This window comes from Tamandua tetradactyla, chromosome 6, assembly GCF_023851605.1.
Source record: "Tamandua tetradactyla isolate mTamTet1 chromosome 6, mTamTet1.pri, whole genome shotgun sequence".
In the NCBI taxonomy this organism is placed as follows: Eukaryota; Metazoa; Chordata; class Mammalia; order Pilosa; family Myrmecophagidae; genus Tamandua; species Tamandua tetradactyla.
In genome coordinates, this window is record NC_135332.1 from 109,585,001 (window position 1) to 109,612,575 (window position 27,575).

At 37.1% G+C, this 27,575-nt stretch overlaps 2 protein-coding genes across 6 annotated transcripts in view; one reads left to right on the forward strand and one right to left on the reverse strand.

Annotated features, from left to right (window-relative positions):
• The window catches only part of LOC143688686 (uncharacterized), a 237,425-nt gene that overhangs the window by 163,189 nt on the left and 46,661 nt on the right, over positions 1 to 27,575 (reverse strand). Inside the window, exon 3 of one of the 2 annotated variants that reach the window (XM_077166899.1) lies at positions 7,203 to 8,273. The exons of the other annotated variant lie outside the window; for it this stretch is intronic. Coding sequence (XP_077023014.1) covers positions 8,166 to 8,273 — 108 coding nt within the window. The 3' untranslated portion in view covers positions 7,203 to 8,165. Of the gene's footprint in view, positions 1 to 7,202; positions 8,274 to 27,575 lie in introns of those variants that run through there. 2 annotated transcript variants of the gene reach the window in all.
• DNAJC5B (DnaJ heat shock protein family (Hsp40) member C5 beta) overlaps positions 1 to 27,575 on the forward strand; it is a 133,008-nt gene that overhangs the window by 82,139 nt on the left and 23,294 nt on the right. For all 4 annotated transcript variants that reach the window (XM_077166898.1, XM_077166896.1, XM_077166897.1 and 1 more), the window contains 2 exons: positions 8,593 to 8,806; positions 21,530 to 21,701. In XM_077166898.1, the coding sequence (XP_077023013.1) occupies positions 8,593 to 8,806; positions 21,530 to 21,701 (386 nt within the window). The remainder of the gene's footprint in view (positions 1 to 8,592; positions 8,807 to 21,529; positions 21,702 to 27,575) is intronic.

A 27,575-nucleotide genomic window follows, 5' to 3' on the forward strand; every position in this document is an offset into this window, starting at 1 on the left:
AGATGTCCTTCCATCTATTTAAGTCTTCTTTGATTTCTTTTAGCAATTTTTTGTACTTTTCTGTATTCAAGTCCTATACATCCTTGGTTAAATTTATTACTAAATATTGATTCGTATAGTTGCTAATGTAAATGAAATTTTTCCTTGATTTCCTCCTCAGATTGCTCACACTAGTGTATAGAAACACTACTGATTTTTGCCTGTTGATCTTGTACCTGCCACATTGCTGAATTCATTTATTAGGTTTAGTAGCTTTGTTGCAGATTTTTCATGTCTTTCTATATATAATGTCATGTCATCTGCAAACAGTGAAAGTTTTACTTCTTCCTTTCAATTTGGTTGCCTTTTATTTATTTTTCTTGGCTAATACCACTGGCTAGAACTTTCAGTAAAATGTTTAATAATGGGCAACAGTGCACATCCTTGACTTATTCAAGATGTTAGAGGGAAAGCTTCCACTCTTTCACCATTGAGTATGATGTTAGCTGTAGGTTGTTCATGTATACCTGTTATTATGTTGAGGAGTTTCCTTCTATTCCTTTTTTTTTTTCAAAGTGTTTTTTTGTGTCAATCAGTATGTTCATGTGGTTTCTCCCTTCATTTTGTTAACGTGGTGTATGCCATTGATTTTCTTGTGTTGAAACATCCTTCCATACCTGGGATAAAACTCACTTGATCATGGTGTCTAATTATTTTATTGTGCTGGTGGATTTTTTTTTTTTTGGTGGGGGGCTGCATGGTCCAGGAATCGAACCCGGGTCTACTGCATGGAAGGCAAGCATTCTACTATTGAACTACCGTGCAGCCCTGTGCTGCTGGACTTCATTTGCAAGCATTTTGTTGAGGAATTTTGCATCTGTATTCATTAGAGAGATTGGTCTCTAATTTTCTTTTGGGGGAGCATTTTCTTCTGGCTTTGTAATGTGGGGGGTATTGGCCTCATAGAATGAATTAAGTGGTGTTTCCTCCTGTTCAATATTTTAGAAAAGTTTTAGCAGTACTGATATTAATTATTCTTGGAATGATTGATAGAATTCATCTTTGAAACCATTGGGTACTGGACTTTTCTTTGGAGGTTTTTGATGACTGATTCTGTTTTTTTTTTTTTTATTGCAATTGGTCTGTTGGGGTCTTCCATTCCTTCTAGAGTGTGTATAGGTTGTTTGTGTATTTTTAGAAATTTGCCCATTTCATCTAAGCTATCTAATTTGTTGGCATACTGTTGTTCATGGAATCTTCTTATGATTCTTTTTATTTCTGTGGGGTCAGTAGCAATGTTCCCTTCTCATTTCTGATTCTATTTATTTGCATCATCTCTCCTTTTCCCCTTTGTCATTTGAGCCAAGAGTTTGTCAATTTTATTGATATTTTCAATGAGCCAACTTTTGATTTTGTTCATTCCCTTTATTGTTTTCTTTTTTTAAATTTTCAATTCCATTGATTTCTGCTCTAATATTTGTTATTTCTTTCTTTCTGTTTGCTTCAGCATCAGTTTGCTGCTCTTTTTCTATTTCCTTCAGGTGTGCAGCTAGGTCTTTGATTTTAGCTCTTTCTTCTTTTTTAATGTAAGAATTTAGGGCTATAAATTACCATGTCAGCACTACTTTTACTGTTTCTCACCAGTTGTGACATGTTGTGTTCTCGTATTCACTCTCCTTAAGATGCTTACTGATTTCCCTTGCAATTTTTTCTTTGACCCAAGAGTGTATTATTTAACTTCCACATATTTGTGGATTTTCCAATTCTTCACCTGTTATTGATTTCCAGCTTTATTCCACTATGATTCGAGAAGATGGTATAATTTCAATCTTTTAAAATTTATTTAGACTTCTTTTGTGACCCAACATGTGGTCTAGTCTGAAGAATGATCCATGTGCGCTTGAAAAGAATGTATATCCTGCTGTTTTGGGGTGAGTGTTATGTATCTGTCAGGTCTGGTTCATTTATCATATTAAAGTTCTCTGTTCTTTTACTGATTTTCCATCTAGTTGTTCTATCTATTCATGAGAGTGCTGTACTGAAGCCTGCAACTATTATTGTAGAGACATTTATTTCTCCCTGAAGTTTTGCAAGTTTTTGCCTCATGTATTTTAGGGCATGATGGTTAGATGCATAGACCTTTATGATTGCTATTTCTTCTTGGTGAATTGCCCCTTTTGTTAATATATAGTGTTCTTGTTTGTCTCTTATAATAGCTTTTGACTTAAAGTTTATTTTGTCCAAAATTAGTATAGCAACCTCAGCTCTTTTTTGGTTACTATTTGCATGGAATTTCTTTTTCTAACCTATTGCTTCCAACCTATTCATGTCTTTGACTCAAAGATGAGTCTCCTGTCAACAACATATAGTTGGATCATGTTTTTTTAAATCCATTCTGCCAATCTGTGTCTTTTGATGGGGAGTTTAAGCCATTAGAATTCACTGTTAATACTGTGAAGGAAGTACGTCATCCATTTTGTCCTTTATTTTTTTATATGTCATATCCTTTTTAGGGTCTCTCTTTTCCTTTATTAAACCTCCTTTTCTGTATAGTTGATCTTTTGTCATGTATCTGACTGATCTCTTCCTCAGCTGTTCTGGTTTTTTTTTTTAGTTTCATTTTTTCTTAATACTTTCATTAAGTTACCCTGGGGTTATATTGCACAGCCTATAACTTTCTAATTTGAAAAGATACATATAACTTTAGTAGTTTAAGTAGCATATAAATTCTATGAATCTTCCTTTCTTCACACTATTCTAAGTCACTCTCTCTCGTCTTTTTCTTTCAACCTACAGAATTCCCTTTAGGAATCCTTGTAAGGAAGCTCTTTTGTTGATACTCTTTTAAGTTTCCATTTACTGTGAATATTTTAAACTCTCTCTCATTTTTAAAGGATAGTTTTTCTGGATAAAGAAAATTTGGCTGGGAGTTTTTCTCTTTCAGTATCTTAACTATATCATACCACTGCCTTTCCGCCCCCATGGTTTCGCCCCCATGAAGAGAAATCGCCCCCATGATGAGAAATCAAACTTAGCCTTATTGAGGATTCCCTGTATGTGATGAATTTCTTTTCTCCTGCTGCTTTCAGAATTCTCTTTATCTTTTTTTATATGTCATTTGACATTCTTTTAGTATGTGTCTTGGATAAGGTCTATTAAAATTTATTCTGTGTAGAGTATTTGGCACCACTCGAACATGTATATTTATGACTTTCATACGAGTTGGGAAATTTCCAACCATTTTTTCCTCAAATATTCTGCCCCTTTCCCTTCTTTTCTCCTTCTGGGACAGAAGCATATGTTTGTGTGCTTCATGCTGTCACTCAAATCCCTGAGACACTGCTCAATTTTTTTCTTTTCTGACTATAAGATTTCATTTGTTCTCTTTTCTGACTGTATGATTTCATTTGTCCTGTATTCTAGTTCACGGATTCTTTCTTCTGTCTTTTCATCCACTTTGTATGCCTCTAGTTTATTTTTAATCTCTAGCATTGTGCCTTTCATCCCCGTAATTTCTGTTATGCTTCTTTTTATGCTTTCAAATTCTCCTTATGCTCACATATTGCCTTTTTAATATCCTTTATTTCTTTATGCATATTTTGCTTCATCTCCTTGAATTGATTTAGGAGATTTGACTGAATCTCTTTGATTATTTGTTCCAAATTCTATGTCTCCTCTGACTTTTTAATTTTTTCCCTTGACTAAGCCATACCTTCTTGTTTCTTAGTAGGGCTTGTAATTTTTTGCTGATCTCTAGGTATCTGATTATCTTGATGAGTCAACTCTGAAGGTCAGTTTCTCTCTGTTGTGTAGGGTTTTACTGTTGATTGGCTTTGTGTTAAAGCTTTTCTTTGATGCTTGGTCCCACCTATTGTGGACATTTAAAGTAGCCTAATATAACTGATCAGATATTTTCAGCTCTTCTTCACCTGATTCTTGCCCTGGATATGTGGTACAATTTTTAAGATTGCACTCTTTATGTAACTGTTTCATCTTTAGGAGAAAGTGTCCTTTCCTCTGATATCTCTCAGGGAATACTGATCTGTTTTGTTTTTCTGTAGAATTTTCTTCCCAGCTCCTATTATTTGTTTAAATTCTTTCCCTCATTCAGTGCCCTGTTTTCTTTACACTTTTCAATCCAACACTCTCCAGTCTTAGAGCAGTTCAGTTCACAACACTCCCCACCCCCCACCTCCCCACCTCCACCCCCCATTTTTGGTTTCAGTGAGGCTTTTCTGCCTCCGGTTTCTTTCCTGTTAAGAGTATCCCATCCCAGGAAGCCACATGGGGTTAATCCAGAAAGGCGGTCACTCCAGAAAATTCCATTTTGCATTTAGGAAGCCTCATAAATAGTAACTGGTTTCAGTGAGTGCACCACTTGGCTGCCACCATTCTGCCATAGTTTTTCTCTCTCCCACCCCCCTCACCTCCTGAGGAGTCCTTTTGTATGCAGTATTCCTCAGGGACTTGTATTCCATGCTGGGTCTCTGTCCTGGGTTTCTGCAGATTTGGTCTCTGTTCTTGGATATACATTGGGTTCTAACTACTGTGAATTCTTCTACAGTCTGTGGTCAGACCTGGGCTGCTGCCTCAGGAGAGCTTCCAGGCAAAGTGAAAAGGGAAGAGAACCGGCTGGTCTGGGATGGAAATTTTCTACCTGATATTTTTCTCTTTCTTCATTTGTGGATTCTTTCTCTAGTCTTCATCATCCTCCAGAGCTCTAAGCAAGTGGATGTTGTCCTTATATTCACTGAATCTCTGGGGAGGTTTTTTCAGGGGATGTTTTATGTTACCATGTTGATAACTCACTTTATCATTGGGTTAAGTGTAAATTAAAGGGATTACTTGCTATTTTTGCTTTCAGTTATAGCCATGCCAGATTAACAGGTGACTAAGAGCATAGAAATGTGGAATTAATTCAAGACTTACATTCTGGATGAATATCATCTACTTTTAAGAATAAATTTTGGTATTAAAAAAGGCTATTTATAGCTAATATATGAATATTAAATTTAAATATACCTCAAGCACTTCCTTTAATCCTAAATTCTATATGGTTTCCTTGCGGTCTAGACAAAGCATAATAAAGGCATGTAACACTGATCATTCACCTTCGTGAGCAATTGTGTGATTTTGGCAGTTGCGTCTGCTAGCCATAGTTCTTGAGAATTCCTCAGAGTCAAGAGTATCTGCCAAGAGGAGTCCTGAACTGATGTTCAGGAACTGAATTAGTTACAAATGGAGGTGTTCCAGCCCTTCAATTTTACCAGCTCCTTTGCTAGAGGACTGTGATAAATGGATTGAGTGCATCAGCCCTTGTAATTTGACAAAAATCCAAAAAGCTTATAAAATGACAGGAAGCCAGGTATATTTGGCTAAGTCTTAAGTAGCATGTAGCAGTCTATGATTGAGCTCTAGAAATGAGGAAAGACATGGAAAGGGCCATTTTCCAGGAATTTATTCCTTTCAAGGCAGAGGTATCAATTCCTACATTTGATTCTCTTGGACATGATCCCTTTGGAACTATTAGCAAAAAGTGCTGTAATTAGCATTTTAGGGCACAGGGCAGAGAATTCTAGGAATACTGTGCCATTAAAATGAATGTGCTAAAGAATCCACTTGAGACTTTTCTGATAATGATACTTGTGTTCTTGCATTTTGAAGATTTCTTTTTTCTTTTTTTAAATCCTTATTTTGTAGTGGATCATTAAAAAGGAAGAAACTAAACTTTCAGCTATTCAAATAAAGCAAAATTTATAACTGAATCTAAAATCCTTAGGGAAAAAAATACCAAGTAATAGGTATTTTTTTTTATAAAAGGCAAAAATACAACAAATTGAGAATCACCTGTAATCCCAATGTGCAACTATAAGTGCTGTTAATTTTTATTATAACCTTCCATTAACCTGTTTATTTTCTAGTTATTCTTCTCTCTATAAAAACACATATACAGTGATTCAGCTTTGAAAATTATTGCTTTTCTTTTTGCTTTGTATATATGTTATATTTTACAATAAAAATGTTTAAATATATATGTAATTGCATATGCTTGGATTTGTGTCAAAAGACACAAAGGATTTCCACATTACTAAATTCAGTGGTCAATTCTTACTTTGACAAGACCTTCCAGCAATCATTTGATATAGGTGATCACTCTCCTCCTTGAAACCCTTTGTTCACTTGGATCAAAAGACCCCATACTCTCTGGATATTTCCTTTTGCCTCAATGACCCTTTCTTCTTAGTCTCCTTTTCTTGTTCTTTCTTTCCAAAGCTCAGTCCTTGGACTTTTTCTCTTGGAACCATCCACTTGATAATCTCTTCTATAGTATCCCATCAGCATGCTGAGAACTCCCAAATGTATATTTCCTACAGTGATTCTTGCCTGAATTCCAAACTCATATGTCTCCTGACATACATTTCTATTTGGAAATCTAATAGGCACCTCAAAGTTATCCAAAATAGAATTCTCAAATCCTATCAAACCTTTTTAAAGTCAGGTCATATCATTTTTCTCAAAACACTCCAATGACTTTCCATGTCACCCAGACTAAAATCCGAAGATCTTACAATGGTTTATTATGCATTCTGCTCTGTGCCTTACTTATTTTACTTAAAAATATAAATATAGGAAGCAGCATAGTGGTGCTTAGAGTAGTGCTTAGGGTCAGTGAGCCTGCCTTCAAAACCTGGTTCTCATTATTAGCCGTGTGACCTTGGTGAGTGACTTAACCTCTCTGGGTCTAAATTTCCTCATTAATAAAATTGGATAATAAGAATACCTACCTCATAGAGTTGTTGTGAGGATTAATGAATATTTATAAATGCCTGAACAGTGCTAACGTATAGTAAACACTATATAAGTTTTTTTAATGTTGAACACCCAGCATTCACTTAGTTATTGTCATAAGATATTAATAATTATTATCTAATAGGATCCTCATAATAACCCTGTAAGTATCAATATTATCCCCATGCTACAGTGAGGAAATGAGATCCAGAGAGGTTAAAATTTGCTCAAGGTGGGACAGACAGTGAATGCCACAGCAGATCCAACCTCAATCTCAAATCCTGGGAAGTTCTAGGTTTGTCCAGCTTAAGAATAGACATCATCAGTATTCAAACATAAATTACATGTATGTTTCTCTCTTTTTTAAATAATATTTTCCATTTGTTTGTGATTTAAAAATTTTTAATTTGAAGTATAATTGCATTCAGTAAAAGGCACAGACCTTAAGTACATAGTTTGAGGAGTTTTGCAAAATGTGTATATCCATAAACCATAGAATTGAAGAGATTTAGGGATTCAATTCAATCTAAATTGAAGATTGAGGGCCTTGGTCTGGATAAGGACTGTTATGGCTGGTGTGATCTTCTACCTAGACCATTAAAACTTTCTCCAAACTGAAAATAAAAACTGTCCTACTTTCTTATCATTCTATGTTCACTGGAATAGCACTTTTAATTTCCTTTAGGAACTTTTTCTTTGCATTCATAACTTGGCTAACTGTTTGGTGGGAGAGGCCTAGTTTTTGGCCTATCTCAGCTTTTGACATGCTTAAACATTTTTAACTTTTGATTTAAAGTGAGAGATGCGTTACTTTTCCTTTCACTTGAACACTTAGAGGCCATTGTAGGGTTATTAATTGGCTTAATTTCAATATTGTTACATCTCAGGGAACAGGGAGGCTTTAAGAAAGGGACCGAGATGGAGGACGGCCAGTCAGTGAAGCAGTTAGAATACACACAACATTTATCAATTAAGTTTGTCATCTTATCTGGGTGTGCCCCAAAACAACTGCAATAGTAATATCGAAGATCATTGATCTTAGATCACAAAGCAGATATAATAATAATGAAAAAGTTTGAAATACTGTGATAATTACCAAAATGTGACACAGACACAAAGTGAGCACATGCTGTTGGAAAAATAATGCCGATAGACTTGCTTGGCTCAGGGTTGCCACAAACCTTCAAATTTGTAAAAAATACAATATCTATGAAGTAGATACAAGACATGCATGTATTTGTTCAGAAAAACGAAAGGGAGTATGACATAGAAGATTTGTGAAGGATAATAATGCTTGTTCAAGGGGTTACAAATTAGAAATTTTCATTTGATAGTTGAGTTTTTAACTTTCAGATGTGACATGAAGTCCCGTTAATTCTGGAAAGCTTGATTTCCCATCATCTCCAGGTTCTTAGTAGAATTTTGGTGTAAACTGCGTCTGTTGCTGGAACTCTCAAAGACCTCTTCATGTTGGGGTCAACTGCTGATGGTCTTCTATTTGAGTCCTGGTGAGGCAGAGGTAAATGCAGTTTCAGGTAGAGATAAACTGCACAGTCAAGGGCAAATTGCCTAAGACTGAACAGCTGTACAGGTATGGAGAATTCCTTTGAGGGTGTGAAGGGAGAAACATTACTATTATGTCTGCATATTAGAAATCAGATACTATTTAATGAAAACATAATTGCTTGGTTGGTCAACACTAGCATGAAACTTATCACTTCACAGCCTTTGCATAAATAAAGGATGTGCAAATGAACAGTGCTTTTCTAAAATGTTGCCATAATTCTCGTCAAAATTTTTCCTTGCTTTTTTTTAACTTAAAAGGAAATTGGCCTTGAAACACCATCCAGACAAGAATCCAGATGATCCAGCTGCTGCAGAAAAGTTTAAAGAGATCAACAATGCCCACACAATACTTACTGATGTGTCAAAGAGAAACATATATGACAAATATGGATCCCTGGGGCTCTATGTGGCTGAGCAATTTGGAGATGAAAATGTTAACACCTACTTCATGTTGTCAAGCTGGTGGGCAAAGGTGGGTCAGAATTTTTTTCCTTCCAAAACAATTTCCTGGAAGACCATGAAATTACTCATTCGTTTAGACTCCATCTTAAAGAGAGCTTACCCTTACTATCATTAAATTCTTACAAGTAAAAGGAGACTGCATCCACTAAAAGCTATTATTTTAGAATCATTACTGCTTTAGCCCATCAAATAATTATAAAATACAGCATGACTTAAAATACTTCTAGACATTAATTATAGTTGAATTTGGAGCTTCAGGTTAATTTAGACTGCCCTCCCTTCCCCCGGTAATGACTAATTAAAAGCTGACTCATTGCTCAAAACCAAGAATATTTTATTATGTGACAACTGTTTAATAAATTAGTGTCAGACAAATTTAGTCATGTACCTTACTATCTATAGCATAGGCTACACCAGCAATAACAATACTTGGGAGAATGTGTGGTAACTGTGTCATAGGCTCTTGTGAGGCCTGCTGTGAGGTGGTAGAGAAGGAAATGAAGGGGAAAAGCTGAGAATAAGTACTGGAGATGGGCAGTTGGAGAGAGACGGGGGCAGGGGGAATATCTGGTCGAGAAAAAGGTAATATTTTTTTAAGGGCTTAGTGAAATCAGAATTGACTTTTGTATAGTAAATTTTGTTTGGTTTCTTAAGAATCTCTAGTATATATAAGTATGTTTGGTAAAGGTTTTATGAGTCTGAGTTTTCATATTCTTGTCTTTTGATACAAGCATCTCTACATATACACCATACATAAAATCCATCAGCATATTTTGTGGACAGTTCACTCCACATTCATATGAGCTGTAATTAATAATTTTAAAAACCACAAATCTCCAAAAAGGCAAGTTTCATAACAATAGTATTTTAATTACTATTTTCTCTGACTAAAATAACTTTGCTGAGTTTAAAAGTTTTATAGATAAAGGAAGAGAAAGAATTATTCTTATACATAAACACAGAGTGTGTAAAACCTAAAGACTCATTTGCCTTCCGCAATCCCCAGGATTCCCTCTGAAATCTTCTTCCCTTTCTCCTACCCCATCCTCAGTTATTCAAGACTTGGGGGGCGGGGGCGGGTGATGAGCTCTTGTTGAGCAGAGTTGGAACTTGGAATGAGACTGCACATACTGACAATGACGTTCAGGCAACAGATTGAATGTTCATATAATAATACAAGTTTTTGTGGGCTTGCCTAGGAACTTATCTACCAGGTAGGACACTCTTTCCAGGAGAAGGTACATTTAGAATTCCAGATAATTTACCACTAGCACCTGATTGAATATTGAGGCCTGTCCACATAAAAATGAGAATAGATTTATTTGCCCAGGAAGTTGGCAAATGGAACAAAATTCATATAAACAAGCAGCATCTAATAGTGTGAGAGATATGCAGAGTGATTCCCAATATGGCTTTTAAAAAAGAAGACCACATAAAATAAGGCCTTCCCCCATTATAGTGGCCTGGCATATAGGGATCACATTTCATGAAATCAGTGTACCATCAAAAACATGTATTATAAAAACTATCAGACACCATTTGTGGCTAGTGCTGTGATAACCATTGTAAGGGATAAAAAGCAAGGTTATTTTCCGACAAAAAAACAAACAATCTAGTTCAAATAATTAAATAACAAAACAGTAAATGAATGAAAAGGAATATTTCAGAGAAGAAAATGTGGGAATTGCATACTAAAAACAAAAAGAATAAAAGTAGGCAGAAAAGAGAGGAGCTTCCTGGAAGCAGGAAATGAAGAGGAACATCTTAGAGTAATTTTCCTAAGGCTATGAAAATACAGAGTACCCATTGCTAAAAGATTATAGATATAGTCACACTAAACTCCCCCACCCCAAGCCACCCCTAGCTTCACCCCGCAACTAGGGCTAGCCACAGACAGACGGACTCCTGGGCTAGAAGCAGGAATGAGGCAAGTGAGGTATGTCAACATTAAAGATTTCTACCAAAAATTATTGAAGGGCTGCATACACATGCAGGTGATTTTTATCCCCTTGACTAGACAAAATCCACAGACTGATACTCATAAGCCTCTTCCTTTGTATTTAAAATAATATATTTTTAATCAAATCATAATTGATTTAGTTATATACACAAAAACTGGATTTTTATAACTTGAGATTGGGGGAAGCAGGAGAGTTTTTTTTCTCCTTTGCTTTTATTAGAGAAGTTTTGAGTTTATAGAAAATCATGCATAAAATACAGAATTACTGTACATTACCCCCACCCACCAACACCTTGCATCAGTGTATAACATTTGCTACTATTAATGATAGCATTTTTTTACAAAAAATTTTTTTTTGTGAAATATAACATATATACAAAAAAAGCAATAAATTTTAAAGTACATTGTCACAAGTAGCTATAGAACAGATTTCAGAGTTTGGTATGGGTTACAATAGGATTCCTTTATTCTGGATATTAAAACTTATTGGATATGTGGTTTCCAAATAGTTTTTCCCATAAAGTAGTCTGCCTTTTCACTTTTATGACAAAGACCTTTGAGGCACAAACTTTTCAGTTTTGAAGAGGTGCCACTTACCTATTTTTCCTTTCATTGCTTGTGCTTTGGGTATAAAGTCTAGGAACCATTACTTGCCATAGATCTTGAGGTTGCTTCCCTACATTTTCTTCTAGGAATTTTATAGTCCTAATTCTTATATTTAGGTTTTTGATACATTTTGAGTTAATTTTTATATATGGCATGAAACAGTGGTCCACTTTCATTCTTTCACATATTGTTTGAATTCGCTAAGGCTGCCAGAATGCAATACACCAGAGATGGATTGGCTTTTATAAAGGGGATTTATTTAGTCACAAATTTACAGATCCTTGGAGGAAGGGCAGCTTGGCTTTCATCTGGGTTTCTCTGTCACTTGGGAAGGCACAAGGCGACATCTGCTGGCTCTCTCTTTCCTGGCTTCTGGGTTCAAAAGGCTTTCTTCAGGGTATGTTCCTTCTGCATCTCCAAAAGCTTGGCTCTTTGTTGGCTCTGAGTTGTTAGCTGATCTGTGCTGTGCTGTGCTGTGCTGTGCAGTTTCTCTCTCTTCTGACCTCTTCTTTTAAGTCTCCAGTTAATTAAATTAAAAATCACTCATTGTGGAAGGGACTTCTCTTAGCTAACTGCAGATGTAATCAGCCATAGATGAATTCCACATGCTAATGTTTAAAGTCCACAGCAACACAACTGAACACTATCACCTAGTCAAGTTGACGCCTGACCCTAACTACTATACATATGAATGTTCAGTTCTCCAAGCATCATTGACTGAAAAGAATATTCATTCCCAGTTGCGTATACTTTGCTGCATTGTCAGAAATCCTGTGACCATAGATGTGAGAATCAATTTCTGAACTCTCAGTTAGATTCAATTGGTCAATATAGCTTTGTACTGGTGCCATGCAGTTTTAACTGTTGTAGTTTTGTAATATGTTTTAAATAAGTAAGTGTGAGACCTCAAATTTTGTTCTTTTTCAAGATGTTTTTGGCTATTCAGGGGCCCTTATCCTTCCAAATACATTTAGTAATTGGTTTTTCCATTTCTGCAAAGTAGGCTGTTAGAATTTTGATTGGGATTCTGCAAATCGTGTTGGGTAGAATTGGCCTCTTAACAATATTGAGTCTTTGAATCCATGAATACAGAATTTTCTTCTATTCATTTAGGTCTTCTTTGCTTTCTTCCATGAATGTTTTGTAGTTTTCTGTGTCCAAGTCCTTTACATCCTTGGTTAAATTTATTCCTAGATATCTGAGATTGTAAATGGAATTTTTTCTTCAATTCCTCCTCACATTGTTCATCACTAGTGTATAGAAACACTACTGATTTTTGCCTGTTGATCTTACATTTCACAACTTTGCTGAACTCATTTAATAGGTCTAGTAGCTTTGTTGTAGAGTTTTCATGTCTTTCTCTATATAAGATGATGGCATTTGCAAATAATAAAAGTTTTACTTCTTTCTTTCAAATTGGGATGTCTTTATTTATTTTTCTTGTCTAACACCTCTGGCTAGAACTTGTAATACAACGTAGAATAACAAGGGCAACAGTGGAATCCTTGTCTTGCTCCAGATATTAGAGGGAAAGTTTTCAAACTTTCACCACTGAGTACAATGTTAGCTGGGGGCTTTTCATATATGCCTGTTTTGAGTTCTTAAATGCTGCCAGAATGCAATATACCAGAAATAGAATGGCTTTTAAAAAGGGAATTTATTACAAGTTTACAGTTCTAAGGCCATAAAAATGCCCAAACTAAGGCATCCAGAGACAGATGCCTTGACTCAAGGAAGGCCAATGTCTGTTACATGGGAAGGCATGTGGCTGGTGGCTGCTGGTCCTTGTTCCTGGTTCTGCTGCTTCCAGTTTCTGATGCCAGTGGCTTCCTCTCTAAGTATCTGTGGGTCTTCACTTAGCTCCTCTGGACAAAACTCTGGATTCTGGCTTACTTAGCATCTCACAGAAAGGTACATGGTGCTGTCTGCTGGATTCTGCATCTCCAAACATCCATGTCTAGGTGTTTGCTCTCTCTGTCAACACTCCAAGCATCTTCAAAAGTCTGAATCTCTGTCAGCTCTGAAGCAACTGTCTAACTTCTGCCAATTCTCTCTCACCTCCTGGCATCTCCTGGAGTTTCTGCATTTTCAAATGTCTATGTCTCTGTATGCTCTAAAGCAGCAGCAAAATATTTTCCCTTTTAAAAGACTCCAGTAAACTAATCAAGACCCACCTTGAATGGGAGCAGTCACATCTATCAAAAGGCCATACCACAATTGGGTCTGTCAGATCTCCACGGAAGTAATCTAATCAAAAGGTCTTATCCACAACTGGGTATGTTACATCTTTATGGGAACAATCCAATAAAAAAGATCCCACCCTACAGTATTAAATCAGGATTAAAGAACACGGCTTTTCTGGGGTACGTAACAGCTTCAAACTGGCACAAATACTCTATCATGTTGATGCAGTTTCTTTCTATTCCTATATTTCAAAGTGTTTTTATCAAGAAATTATGATGAATTTTGTCAAATGCTTTTTCTATGTCAATCAAGATGGTCATATGTTTTTCTCCCCTTCATTCTGTTAATTTTAATGTAGTAACTAATCTTCTCGTGTTTAAACATCCTTACATACCTGGGATAAAAACCCACTTGGTCATGGTGTATAATTCTTTTAATGTGCTATTGGACTTGAATTGCAAGCATTTTTGTTGAGGATTTTTGCATCTATATTCATGAGGGAGATTGGTCTCTAATTTTCTTTACCTGGAGCATTTTTTTCTGGGTTTGGTATTGGGGGGATGTTGGTCTCATAGAATGAGTTAGGCAGTGTTCCCTCCGGTTCAACTTATTTTTGGAAGAGTTTGAGCAGGATTAGTATTAACTCTTCTTGGAATAACTGGTAGAATTCAGCTGTGAAATCATCTGGTCCTGGGCTTTTCTTTGGAGGTTTTTGATGACTTATTCTTTTTAATTGCAACTGGTCTGTTGGGTTCTCCATTACTTCTAGAGTGTGTATAGGTTGTTTGTGTATTTCTAGAAATTTCTCAATTTATTCTAAGCTATCTGATTTGTTGGCATAGAGTTGTTTATCTTCTTATGATTCTTTTTATTTCTGTGTGGTCAGTAACAATGTCCCCCTCTCATTTCCGATTCTATTTATTTGCATCAGCTCTCCTTTTTAACTTTGTCATTCTCGATAAAGGTTTGTCAATTTTATTGATCTTTTCAAAGGACCAACTTCTGGTTTTGTTCATTCTCTCTTTTTTAAATTCTCAATTCCATTTATTTCTGCTCTAATAGTTATTTCTTTCCTTCTGCTTGCTTTGTTATTAGCTTGCTGTTCTTTCTCTCGTTCCTCCAGATATACTGTTAGGTCTTTGATTTTAGCTCTTTCTTCTTTTTTAATGTAAGCATTTAGGGCTATACATTGCCCTTTCAGCACTGCCTTTGCTATATCCCATAAGTTTTGATATGCCATGTTTTCCTTTTCATTCATTTCAAGATATTTACTGATTGCTCTTGCAATTTCTTCTTTGACCCACTGATTGTTTTACTGTGTTATTTAACTTCCATATATCTGTGAATTTTCCAGTTTCCCACCTGTTATTGATTCCCAGCTTCATTCCATTATGATCAGAGATGATTCTTTGTATAATTACAGTCTATTAAAATTTATTTAGACTTGTTTTGTGACCCTACATGTTGTCTATCCCAGAGAATAATCCATATGCACTTGAGAAGAACATATATCCTGCTGTTTTAGGATGCAGTATTCTGCATATGTTTGTTAGGTCTAGTTCATTTATCACATTATTCAAGTTACCTGTTTCCTTACTGACCTTCTGTCTAGATGTTCTATCGATGAGAATATTAGAGTGTGCAACTATTATTGTAGAGATGTCTATTTCTTCCTTCATTTTTTTTTTCTATCCTGTCTGGTGGGGGTCACATTTCATTCTTTTTCCATGTGAGTATCCCATTATTACAGCACCACTTGTTGAAATTTTTTTTTGTTTGCTTGTTTGTTTTGGGGGGGCAAGGAAGGAATTGAACCTGGGTCTCCCACATGGCAGGCGAGAATTCTACCACTGAACTACCCTTACTTCATTTTAAAAAATATTTTTATTGATAAATCTTCACACACATACATTCCATACATGGTGTAAAATCAGTGGCTCATAATATCAACGCATAGTTCTGTATTTGTCACCATGATCATTTTTTAGAACATTTGCATCACTCCAGAAAAAGAAATAAAAAGAAAAAAGAAAAAATACATATCATACCCTTAACCCCTCCCTCTCATTGACCACTTGTGTTAATCTATCCAATTTATTTTACCCCTTACCCCCCCCCCATTATTTATTTACTTTTATCTATACTTTTTTCCTGAATTTTAACAAAGACAATGGCCCAGGCCTCCAAGAACCTATAGTCTGGTTTCTGCCCTGGAAGGGAATGCCTTCCTCTCTCTACTCCCCCACCTGGCACTACTCCAGCAGGATGCTGGATGTTTTTGTTTTTGTTTAATTGATATATTTTCACACACATGCAGTCCAGTACATGGTACTCAATCACTGGCTCACAATATCATCAATAGTTGTGCATTCATCACCATGATCATTTTGGGGGGAACATTTGCATCACTCCAGAAATAGAAATAAAAAGAAAAAAATGCATACATCCCATACCCCTTACCCCTCCCTCTCACTGACCACTAATATTGCCATCTACCCAATTTATTTTACCTCTTATCCTCTCTATTATTTGTTTATTTTTTATCTATTTTTTTTTACTCATCTGTCCATACCCTGGATAAAAGAAGCATCAGATGCAAGGTTTTCACAATCACAAAGTCACGATATAAAAGATATATCTTTATACAATATCTTCAAGAATCAAAGCTACTGGAACACAGTTCAACAATTTCAGGTACTTACCTCCAACCACTCCAATACACCATAAACTTAAAAGGGATATCTATATAAAACATAAAAATAATCTCCAGGATAACCTCTCAACTCTGTTTGAAATCTATGAGTCACTGAAACTTTATTTGTCTTATTTCTCTCTTTCCCCTTTTGGTCAAGAAGACTTTCTCAATCCCCTGATTCTGGGTCCCAGATCATTCTGGGAGTTCTGTCCCACATTTCCAGAGAGCTTTACACCCCTGGGACTCATGATCCACATAGAGGGGAAGGCAGTGAATTCACCTGCTGCCTTGGCTTAGAGAGAGAGAGAGAGAGGGGCCACATCTGAGCAACAAAAGAGGTTAACTAGAGGTGACTCTTAGGTCTAATTTTAAGTAGGTTTAGCCTATCCTTTGCAGGAGTAAGTTTCATAGGGTTGTACGCCAAGATTGAGGGCTTGGCCTGTTGATTTGGTGGTACCCACTGCTTGTGAGAGTATCAGAAATTCTCCAAACGAGAAGTTGAATATTCCCTCCTTTCTCCCCAGTTCCTGAAGGGGATTGGGCAAATCTTTCTTTATTCACTGCCCAAATTACCCTGGGGCATCCCATTAACATGTACAAACAAACAAAATCTCACTCCCTATTCAAGATTCCATGTACTTATGGTGTTCAACTAAACTACAAGTTAAATTAGGTAATGCATTACCCAAAATATAAATTTTGTGCCAAATAAACATCTCCCCCTTTGGTCTCACACAGATGTTGAAGTTTTAAAATATGGTCGACATCATCTTTTACCCTGTATTCTGATTTATCTTAGTCCTATCCAGATAAGCTTCATTCATATCTCTAGTTGAAGTATGATCGCTTTTTCAACTTTTTAAGTAGTTCTTGTATGGGGTAATACTAACTTTTAAGGCTTCAGAGCTCTAACTCTGAGTCTAAGTTGTCAATAAATAACCGAAGTTTCTGTCTCCCTTCATTTTTGTCAGTGTTCACTTCATGTATTTTGGGGCACGATGGTTAGGTGCATCAATATTTATGATTGTTGTTTCTTCTTGGTAGATTGCCCCTTTTATTAATATACAATATCCTTCTCTGTCTCTTATTACAGTTTCACACTTAAAATCTTTTTTTTTTTTTTCTGTTATTAGTATAGGTACACCAGCTCTTTTTTGTTTTGGTTACTGTTTGCAAGGAATATCTTTTCCAACGTTCCACTTTCAAACTATTTGTGTCTTTGGGTCAAAGATCAGTCTGTTGTAAACAGAATATAGTTGGATCACGCTTTTTATCCATTCTGCCAATCTGTGTCTTTTGATTGATGATTTAATTCATTAGTATTCAATTTTATTACTCTAAAGGCAAGACTTTGTTCAGCCATTTTGTCCTTTGGTTTTTATATATCATATTTTTTATGTCTCTTTTTACCTTTTAGTTACTGTATTAGCTAGGGTTCTCAAGAGAAACAGAATCAGCAGGAGATATCTGTAAGTATAAAATTATGAAAGTGTCTCACATAACCATGGGGATGTTGAATCCAAGGTCTGTAGGGCAGACCATGACCTGGCAGCTCCAATGAAGGTCCTCAAGGAACTCTCAGGAGAGGCTGGCTGGCTGAAGCAGGAAGAGTGATTTTCTCTTCTGAATCCTCCTTAAAAGCCTTCCAGTGATTAGAGCAGATTAACAGCAAGTCCAATCAGCTGTGGATGCAGCCAACGTGGTTATGATTAAAGTCCTTGAAATTTCCTAATAGCAACAGACAGGCCAGTGCTTGCCTGACCAGACCATCAGGCACCATCACCTGGCCAACTTGACACATGAACCTGATGATGACAGTTACCCTTATTTATAATCTTCATTTCTTCATTGTACTCCAAGCCTCTCCTCTATTCCTTTCAGTCAGCAGAGCTCCCCTTGGTATTTCCTGTAGGACAGATCTCTTGTTAATGAACTCTCTCAGTTTCTATTTATCTATTATTGTTTTAAGCTTTCCCTCACTTTTAAGGACAGTTTTTCCAGATAAAGAATTTTTGGCTGGCAAGTCTTCTCTTTCAGTACCTTAAATATATCATTTAAGGTGACACTGCCTTGTCACCTCCATGGTTACTGAGGAGAAACATTTGGTCTTATCGAGGACCCCTTATATATGATGAATTTCTTTTCCCCTGCTGCTTTCCTAATTTTGCCTTTATCTTTGGTATGTGATATTCTGATTAGTATTATGATTTATTCAATTTGCTATACATTGGGCTTCATGGACATATATATTTATGTATTTAGTAAGAGTTGGGAATTTTTCAGTCATTATATCCTCAAATATTCTTTCTTCCCTGACATGTATGTTTGCATGTTTTGTGCTGTCACTGAAATCCCCGAGACACTGCTCAAATTTTTCTAGTATTTTCTATATATGTTCTTCCGACTGTATGATTTCAGTTGCCCTGTCTTCTAACTTGCTGATTCTTTGCCTGTTCAAATCTGCTGTTGTATGCCTCTAGTGTAGTTTTAATATCTAGTATTATGACTTTCATCCCCATAATTTCTGTTATGCTTCTTTAATACTTTCAAATTCTTCTTTACACTCATAGACCGTCTTCTTCACATCCGTTATCTCTTTAGCCATATTTTGCTTCATCTCCTTGAGTTGATTTTAGGAGATTAGTTTGAATCTTTTTGATTAATTATTCCAGATTCTATGTCTTCTCTGAAGTTTTAATTTGTTCCCTTGATTGGGCCAGTTTCCCATTTCTTTGCATGGCTTATTAATTTTTGCTGTTATCTAGGGATGTGATTATCATGATGAATTTTATTCTGAAGCTCAGTTTCTTCCTCTTGTCTAGGGTTTTATTGTTGATTGGCTTTGTATTAAGGCTCTTCTTTGATGCCTGGTTCAACTAATTCTAGGCCATTAGAAGGGCCTGTGTTTAAAAGATAAGATTTTTTCAGCTCCTGTTCATTTGATGTTTGTCCTGGATATGCAGTACAATTTCTAAAATTGAACTTTTTGTGCAATTGTTTCATCTCCAAGAGAGAGAAGAGAGCGAATTCTTTCCTCTGTTCCTTCTCTGGGAAACTTGATCTGTTGTTTCCTTTTTTTTTCCCTCTGTATTTTTTTCACACCCCTTTCCTAGTGTCTAGCTGCTCTTGCCTGGAGGGCAAATTCTGGGTGGAAGGTCACCTCAAAGAGGACCCTTCCAAGTCAGAATCTCCAGCCAAAACAGGGCGAGGTACCCACGAAGGGAAGGGAGTACAGACCTCCTCCAGAGTTCCTTGGGGAAGGGATCAGGGGATGCCAGAAGCCTGTCTGACAGCTCCCTGAAGCTCTACTTTCCTGGCCTGCCCATGCTTCAGCAAATTGTTCCCCACAGCTCTAAGAAGGCGCTGGGTCTTTAACTCTCCACTATCTCTGCCTCTATCAGAGGTTGTTGAAACAAGGGCTGTTATTACCTTTTTCCAGGGTGATTTGAAACAGTTGCTCAGAGCCAGACCCAGCATCCAAACTCACTAATCAAAAGCCATGATCAGTGCTCGGCCCTGCCCACCTCTGTTCTTGGGGAAGAGGATTTTTATGTCCCTTTTTGACAACAGCAGCCAGCCAGGACTAGATCCCAAGGCAGCGTGCCACAAGAGCGGGGGTTGGGCACCAGCAGCTGCCATGTGGAGAGAGCCACTCACTGTCCTTTACTGCAGTTCATTAGCCTCTTCCTGCTCCCTGGATGCTGTTCTCCTGGGCTTTGGAGTCCCAGAACAGTTGTTTCAGACTTTTCCTGCCTGTTCAGTAGGTGCTTTGGTGGAAGGACTGAGTCCTGGAGCTCCCTACTCTGTCATTTGCTCCGGAAGTCCACCCCCTCTCCCGGAGAGTTTCTTTTAATTTTTAGCTATGGCATACTTAGAGAGCAAACTATATGTTTGTGGGGAAATCCTGGTACTATTCACTCAGAGGAACAAATCATTTGCTGATCTATGATTTCATTCATATGTTCATTACTTCATAGGTCTGCCACATGCAAGGTACTAAATCTTTAGACAGGAGAGATTCACAGATGAATAGCATTGAATGCTATGCTTCAAGAAGCTCACAGTCTGATATAGTGAGACGGACCGATAAACTGATCAGTAGTCTAAGGTGTTAACAGAGTGCCACTGCAGAAGTTTGTACGGAGGACAACTGGGGCACAAAGGAGGGAGTAATTGCTTAATTGGGGGGGGTAGCAAAGATATCATAGAGGGGAACTTTGAGATGAATCTTAAACACTGAGTAGGTATTTGTTAGGTGACTGAGAATAGGGGCCAGGGAGACACCTTAGCAGCTGAAACCACAGAGAGAGCAAAGCTGGCAAAGGAGAAGTGTTGTGTTTGAAAGGACAGGTTACTGAGGCCTTGTGTGCTGTGATGAAGGGCTTAGTTCTTATCTTAGATGCAGAAGAGCCCCTGAATGGTTTTAAGTAAAATAGGTACTTCAGAAAGCTCACTTCAGCAGCAATGTGCAGGGTGGATGAGGAGAGTTAAGAGTGGAGGCAGGGAATCCAGTCAGGCAGGAAGTCCTGTTAGGAGGCCACAGAAGTGACCAGACCAGAGATAATGAGGATCTGTTCTATAGCCCTATGGGCCAGGATAGGGAGGAAGAAAGTGCAAGAGCTGTTGAGGAAAGAAACTACAGGACTTGGTGACTAACAGATATGTGGAGGTGAGAAGGGGAGGTAACACAGCTCTTATTTGGTGAGAATGACTCAGATCCCTTGGCAGGGTAGCTTGGTTAGCTCACTGGAGCTGTGGAGAGTTTTGTTTTGCTCTTAATAATGCTATCTTAATAATGATAGCAGCAACTGAAACATGTGGAAGATAATGACATACTTCATCATTTTTGCTATAATTCATTTCCCCTGGATTTAACTTGTGAGGCAAAACTTTAGGAGGAACAGACAGAGATAGACAGATTGATAAATAGATGGATGGATGATAAAATGATACAGCAAAAGCGATAAAATGTTAAAAATTGTTAAAAATTGAGATACCTTGGTAGAGTGTATATTGGGTTTTCTTTATATAGATTTTATATTATTTGTGCAGCTGTCCTGTAAATTAGAAATTATTTTTAAATAAGTTAAAAAAAACAGCAACAACAGATCTCTATGAATAATTTTTTCTAAGGAATCTAAAAGGATAGTTTCTTCTGGAGTAAGGATATGGGGGACTATGGGTCTGAAGGGTAAATTGTGGATTTCTTCAGGTCTCTGGTGGTACATAGTTCTCCCCCACCCTTCCAACCCTCACCCCTATTTTTATTTGCCTTTTTTTCCCCCTAGACCCTGTTTGTCATCATCGGACTCTTGACAGGCTGCTATTTTTGCTGCTGCCTGTGCTGCTGTTGTAACTGTTGCTGTGGACACTGCCGGCCCAAGTCATCAGTGTCTGAAGAGGACTTTTATGTGTCCCCAGAGGACCTCGAGGAGCAGATCAGGACTGACATGGAGAAAGGTGGAGTAAGATGACAGCAGAGGTAGTGGGTTCCCCTCATAGGCCTGACCAAGTACCTCGTCCCACAATGACGTTTACCAATGCAATGCAAGAGACTCAACATCCACATGGGGGGACACCCACAAACTGTCAGCTGTGGTACCTCCTTGGGGAGGATGAAAGGAAATATTCTATTACCAAAAAAGCAGAATCTGACACCTTTTGAAAGATAGCATGGTACATGCTGCTCCCAAATCAAGGTGAGGGCAGTAGTCCATGGTCTAATTAAAGGAGAATGAGTCCTGAGGTCAGGGAGCTCTAGTTATGGTGTTCTGAGGCAGGAGAACCAAGGTTAGAAATTTCTCCCAGAAAAAAACATTTCAGCCTGTTACTCTAGGATCTCTATTGAAACAGAAGGAAATGGAGAGCAAGAAAAGTCATCAACCCTTGACTTTCCTTCTATTTGAATATTTGATCATGAGTTGTGGAACTGTGGAAAGGATGCCCTTTCTTCCCCTGAGATTCTGGTTCTTTCTAAGTCCATATACTCATAGCATCAAACTAACATCAAGAATACTGTCCCATGTAAATGTGACTATTTGCTTTACTAAAGCACACACACATGTGTATGTGTGTGCACGCATCACCATGATGTACTTCTTGATTCTTCAAGTTCGTTCTACCCAGAAATGTTAAAGAGAGGATGTAAAGAAAGATAGAATCTCACAGAATTTACAACACCAGGAATGCTTCATGTTCTCAGGAAAATGCCTCCAATTAAACAAACTGGGGCACTATTTCTACTTCATCTTGTAGCCATAATTCATTTTCTCTGGTAGAATGCATCATTATTCTGAATAATAGCCTTTATTACCAAATCCCAAAGAACCCTGGCAGTCAATAAAATAATAACTTGATAATTCAGACCAGTGGCCCATTGTTGTTGGAACTGCTAAAATTAGGAAAGGTGTACTTCCATGAACTATAACATACTCAGACTCTTTTGATCCCAATGAAACAGAAATATCATGACATCAAGCACCATAGTGTTTGAATGCTATCACACCTTTTTTCTCCATCAAATATGATACTAAATAATAGCCAGTTATGGCACCCAGATTCCAGCTTGAAGGAAGTATTTAATTATGTAAACTGTACTGAGTCCCAGTTTCAGTGCAGATGGGGGTGGGGGTAGGCAGAGAGGACACAAGAGGTTTTCCTGCAATCTGTGACCCTTCTTATATGGACTACAGGGTGACCAATCCAGCAAACAGAGGGGGTGTCCTGACAATTTTTATCTGTCCCTGGGGCCAAATTGTGAAGCTATGGTGAAATATAATTATAATTGTCTTTTGCTTTATTTGGGAAATAAAATGGCAAAATAATATTTTAATGGAGATATACATATTAGAGCAAGCAAGGAGGATTCCTAATAAATGAGTTAAATGGAGATATGCATATAAATTCCTTCTCTTCAGGGAAGGCCGGCAACCTCCACATAACTTGCTGATGAATGATGATCCCAGTGGAGTAATCCCAGCTGCTCTTGTGAGAGGGATAAAGTGTTATAAGATCACATCAGGGGTTGCTGGCGCCACTTTCTGTAGGATCTCCCATAACACTAATCAATCCAGTCCAGTCCTTGGTCTCTGAGGACAGGAAAGGACAGTGAAAAGTGAAGATAGTTTCCCTACTTTAAAGTAAAGTAACTAGGTAATCAAACCTAGATATCCAAGATCCAGGGTTCACACTTCTCTGAAAGGCATCACCGTCTTTCCTCTTTTTTATTTTTTTCTTTTATTGTCTTTTATTTTACTGTCTTTCCTCTTTTTTAATTAGATAAAAGCTCCTCCAGGTCATGTAAGTAGACCCTGTGCTAAGTTGTTTGTGGAAGATTTCTTTTTTTTTTTTTAGAACAGAAATTCATGCAAGGTGCCAAATTCCACCGAGCTTTCCTTCCTATAGGGTGACTGTGATAAATCTATGTGCTTCTCACTGTTCTCAGTTCTGACACCCCAGAGCTACCAATTCCATTGCAGAGGTCAGATTCTGGACTGAGTAAACCACAAATCCCATTTGTTATTAAGAATCCTAAACCTTGGGCAGGCTGCCGTGGCTCAGTAGGCAGAGCTCTTGCCTGCCATACTGGAGGTTCTGGAGTTCCATTCTTGGTGCCTCCTGCCCATATGCAAATTAAAAAAAATATATCCTAAACCAAAAGGAAAATATTTTTTCCTATTTCTAAATATTGGAAAGCTCCTGTGCAGGGATGGATCCAGGTTTTATGGGGCTTGAAACTTGTACAATTTGGGCAATGCTCTTCCAGAAAAAGAATACAAAACTAGGGCAGGCCATGGTGGCTCAGCAGGCAGAGTTCTCGCCTGCCATACCAGAGACTGGGTTCAATTCCTGGTGCCTGCCTATGAAAAAAAAAGAATACAAAACTAGGTCTGAAAGTGAATGCTTATATAGGATGAGAAAAGAAGTAACAATAGATTACAAAACTTAAAAACCTGACAAATACCATAAACATCACAGAATCTAGAAAAATAGCAATAGTTCATTAGCTGTCTGGCACATCTCTATAACACTTGTCCCTATGTTTTGTTGTTGCATATTCTTTGATTGCCTACCCATATAACAGTACTTTATAGTATCATTTCTATATAGAAAGGATATAAAAAACAATTCTTTCCTCTAGTATGCTTGATCAAAGTTATTTTTTATTATTGACAGATTATAAAAGTTTCTTTCAGCTTCACAACTCAATTTAGGAGTTAGTGTGTAAATGTGTAGGGAGTGTGGTCAAATCAGAAAAATTCCTATCTAGTTTATTTCATATACAAGATGTAAGATTTGGAAGAATTTTCCACAGACCACCTTTTTTTTCGTTTTTTTAAAAATATATTTATTATAAACAACAAACATACAAACATTCTTGACATGGTTACAATCAATGGCTCACAATATCCTTACATAATTGTGTATTCATCACCATGATCACTTTTTTGAACATTTGCATCTCTCTAGCAAAAGAAATAAAAAAGAAAACACTCATACATGCAATACCCTTACCCCTCTCTGTCACTGACCACTGGATTTCAATCTACTCAATTTATTTTAACCTTTCTTCTCTCTATTATTTATTTCTTATCCATATTTTTTACTCATCCATCCATTCCATAGATAAAAGGAGCATCAGACACAAGGTTTTCACAATCACACATTCATATCGCATTCACAATCACACATTCATATCACAAAAGCTGTATCATACAATCACACAGACCACCTTTTACTGTATATTTCAAACCTTATTGCCCAGACACTACTTCCAGTCATTGCAAGGCCCACTGGACATATACATATTTTATGACAACAACTTTAGCCCGGATATTTACATCCCCTTGATGTCTGAATCGGCATAGTGAGCTGTAGGAATATTCCTGAAAGCCATTCCTACACCAGTATGGCTAGCAATAATGAACAATGCACAGAGTTGCTGCAAACCACAAAAACATATCCCAAAACTCAAACTAAGAAACCTTTTCTCAACTCTGTTTCCCTTAACGCAACCCCAAAATGCCAACGGTTATTCCAGCACCACTTGTCAAGAAAAGTGTGATGGAGGAAAAATCAAAGTGGACAGAGACAGTGGTTTGAGCGACTATGGTTAAAATATCTTCTTTTTCCAAATCTGCAAAAATGTGCACACACTGTGAGGGGCCCCATCAGGGCCTAGTGAGGGCCTGTGCAAGTGAGGGTCCCTGAAGCTTAAGTTTCATTAATATCACAGTAAATCCACCACTGCTCCTCAGTCTAACATTTCATTATGAGAACCTATGACTTATTTGCAATTAGTTTAATAAGTTTATTTCAGATTTGTACTCCACTAATATAGTTTGCAAGTGAAACTATTGCAAGTTAAGTCTCATAATGAAAAAAAACCAGATCCAACTGAAGACTGTTTTCTGGACAGTTTTCTAAGAGATGGCACAGTGATAGACTATGGTCTCACCCATTCTGACAAAAAGGCAACTCAAAGTTATTTAAGAAAATACACTTGAGAGAGGCTACTACTCTCTCAGAAATCAAGTTATTCCTGACAAATCATACTTCAAGATTAGAGTCCATTCCACAGCACTTGTGAGACACTGGGGCTTTGAGAATTTTATTTCAATGATGCTGAAAGCTTAAAAAAATGGCAAACATTTTTTCATTTAGGATATTTTTAATTATCTTAGGTTGGACCTAATCATAAAATCCTAGGATTTTAGAGTTGGAAGGAATCTGAGGAGTCAACCTTCACCTCACCACAGCTTTTTTTAGCAGATTTCTGCTTAACCTCTTTTGAAAGCTGCCAGTGATGATGAGGTTTTAGACCTTATATGAAGTAATGATACTCATATAAAACAACCACTTCAAAAAAATATATAATCAAAGGTAATCTACACTCCACCCCCAAGCTCCAGCTCCCCAAGGATAACAACACTTTAAAAAATATTTGCGTAAATATTTTTGTAAAACAAAACAGAAAAACCTACATATTGTTAGGGGTTTTTTTTTTCTCTTTAAAGAGCAAAACTTATAATGAAATCAAATGTATTGATTTTTTAATGGATTGTGCTTTCAGTGTCATGTCTAGTAACTCTCTGCCTAGTGCTATGTCCTGAAGATTCTCTTCAATATTTTCCAAAAGTATTTTGTTTTATGTTTTAAATTTAGCTCTATGATCTATTTTGTGTTCACTTTTATGTAAGGTTCGAGGTTTAGGTGAAAGTTCATATACACAAATTTCCAACAGTTTAAGCACCATTTTGAAGAGACCATGTTGAAAAGATTTTCCTTGTCCACTGAATTGCCTTTACATCTTTGTTAAAAATCAGATGGCTATTTGGACTCTCTATTCTGCTCCACTGATCTATGTCTTTTTCCTTTCACCAATACCACACTGTCTTGCTTTCCATAATTTAAAAACAAGTTATAAAATCAGGTAGTGTGATTCTGCCAACTTTTTTTTAATTGTTGTGGCTATTTTAGTTTATTTGCCTTTCCATATAAATTTTAGAAACAGCTTGTTGATATATACAGAAAAATCTTGCTGAGATTTGTATCGGGATTGCGTTAAATGTGTAGATCAGTTTGGGAAGAAAAATCTTGCTGAGATTTGTATTGGGATTGCATTAAATGTGTAGATCAGTTTGGGAAGACTTGACATCTTTACTATGTTGATTCTTCCAATCCATTAAAATGGTATGCTTCTCCATTTATGTAGGTTTCATTTGATTTCTTTCATGAGAATTTTGTAGTTTTCAGCACACAGATCTGGTACAGGTTTTGTTAGATGTATACCTAAGTACTTTATTTTTCTGGAACTATTATAAAAGCTACCAGTTTTAAATTTCAGTTTCCAATTGTTCACTGCAAGTCCTTTTTTTGGCATGGGCAGGCTGCTGGAATTGAACCCGGGTCTCTGGAATGGCAGGTGAGAATTCTGCCACTGAGTCACTGTTGCTTGCCTGATTGCAAGTTTTTATACTTGATTTTGGGTTGACCTTGTATCATGTGTCAGCTAAATTCACTCATTGGATTGCCTTTGGCAATAAGTGTTGTTTAATTTAATTAGCTGTAGGCGTAAAAGAAAGAGGTCAGACGCTCAGCACAGCTCCAAGGAGCTTAGCACAGTGCAGCACAATGCAGCTCAGAGTTCACAGCCACCTCAGACCCTGGTGTTTGGAGACGCAGAAGGGACATCCCCAGGGGAAAGGTGTTTGAACACAGAAACTGGCAAAAGAAGCCCAACAGATGTTACCATATGCCTTCACAAATTAGTAAATTTGTAACTAAATAAACCCCCTTTATAAAAGCCAGTCCATCTCTGGTGTATTGCATTCC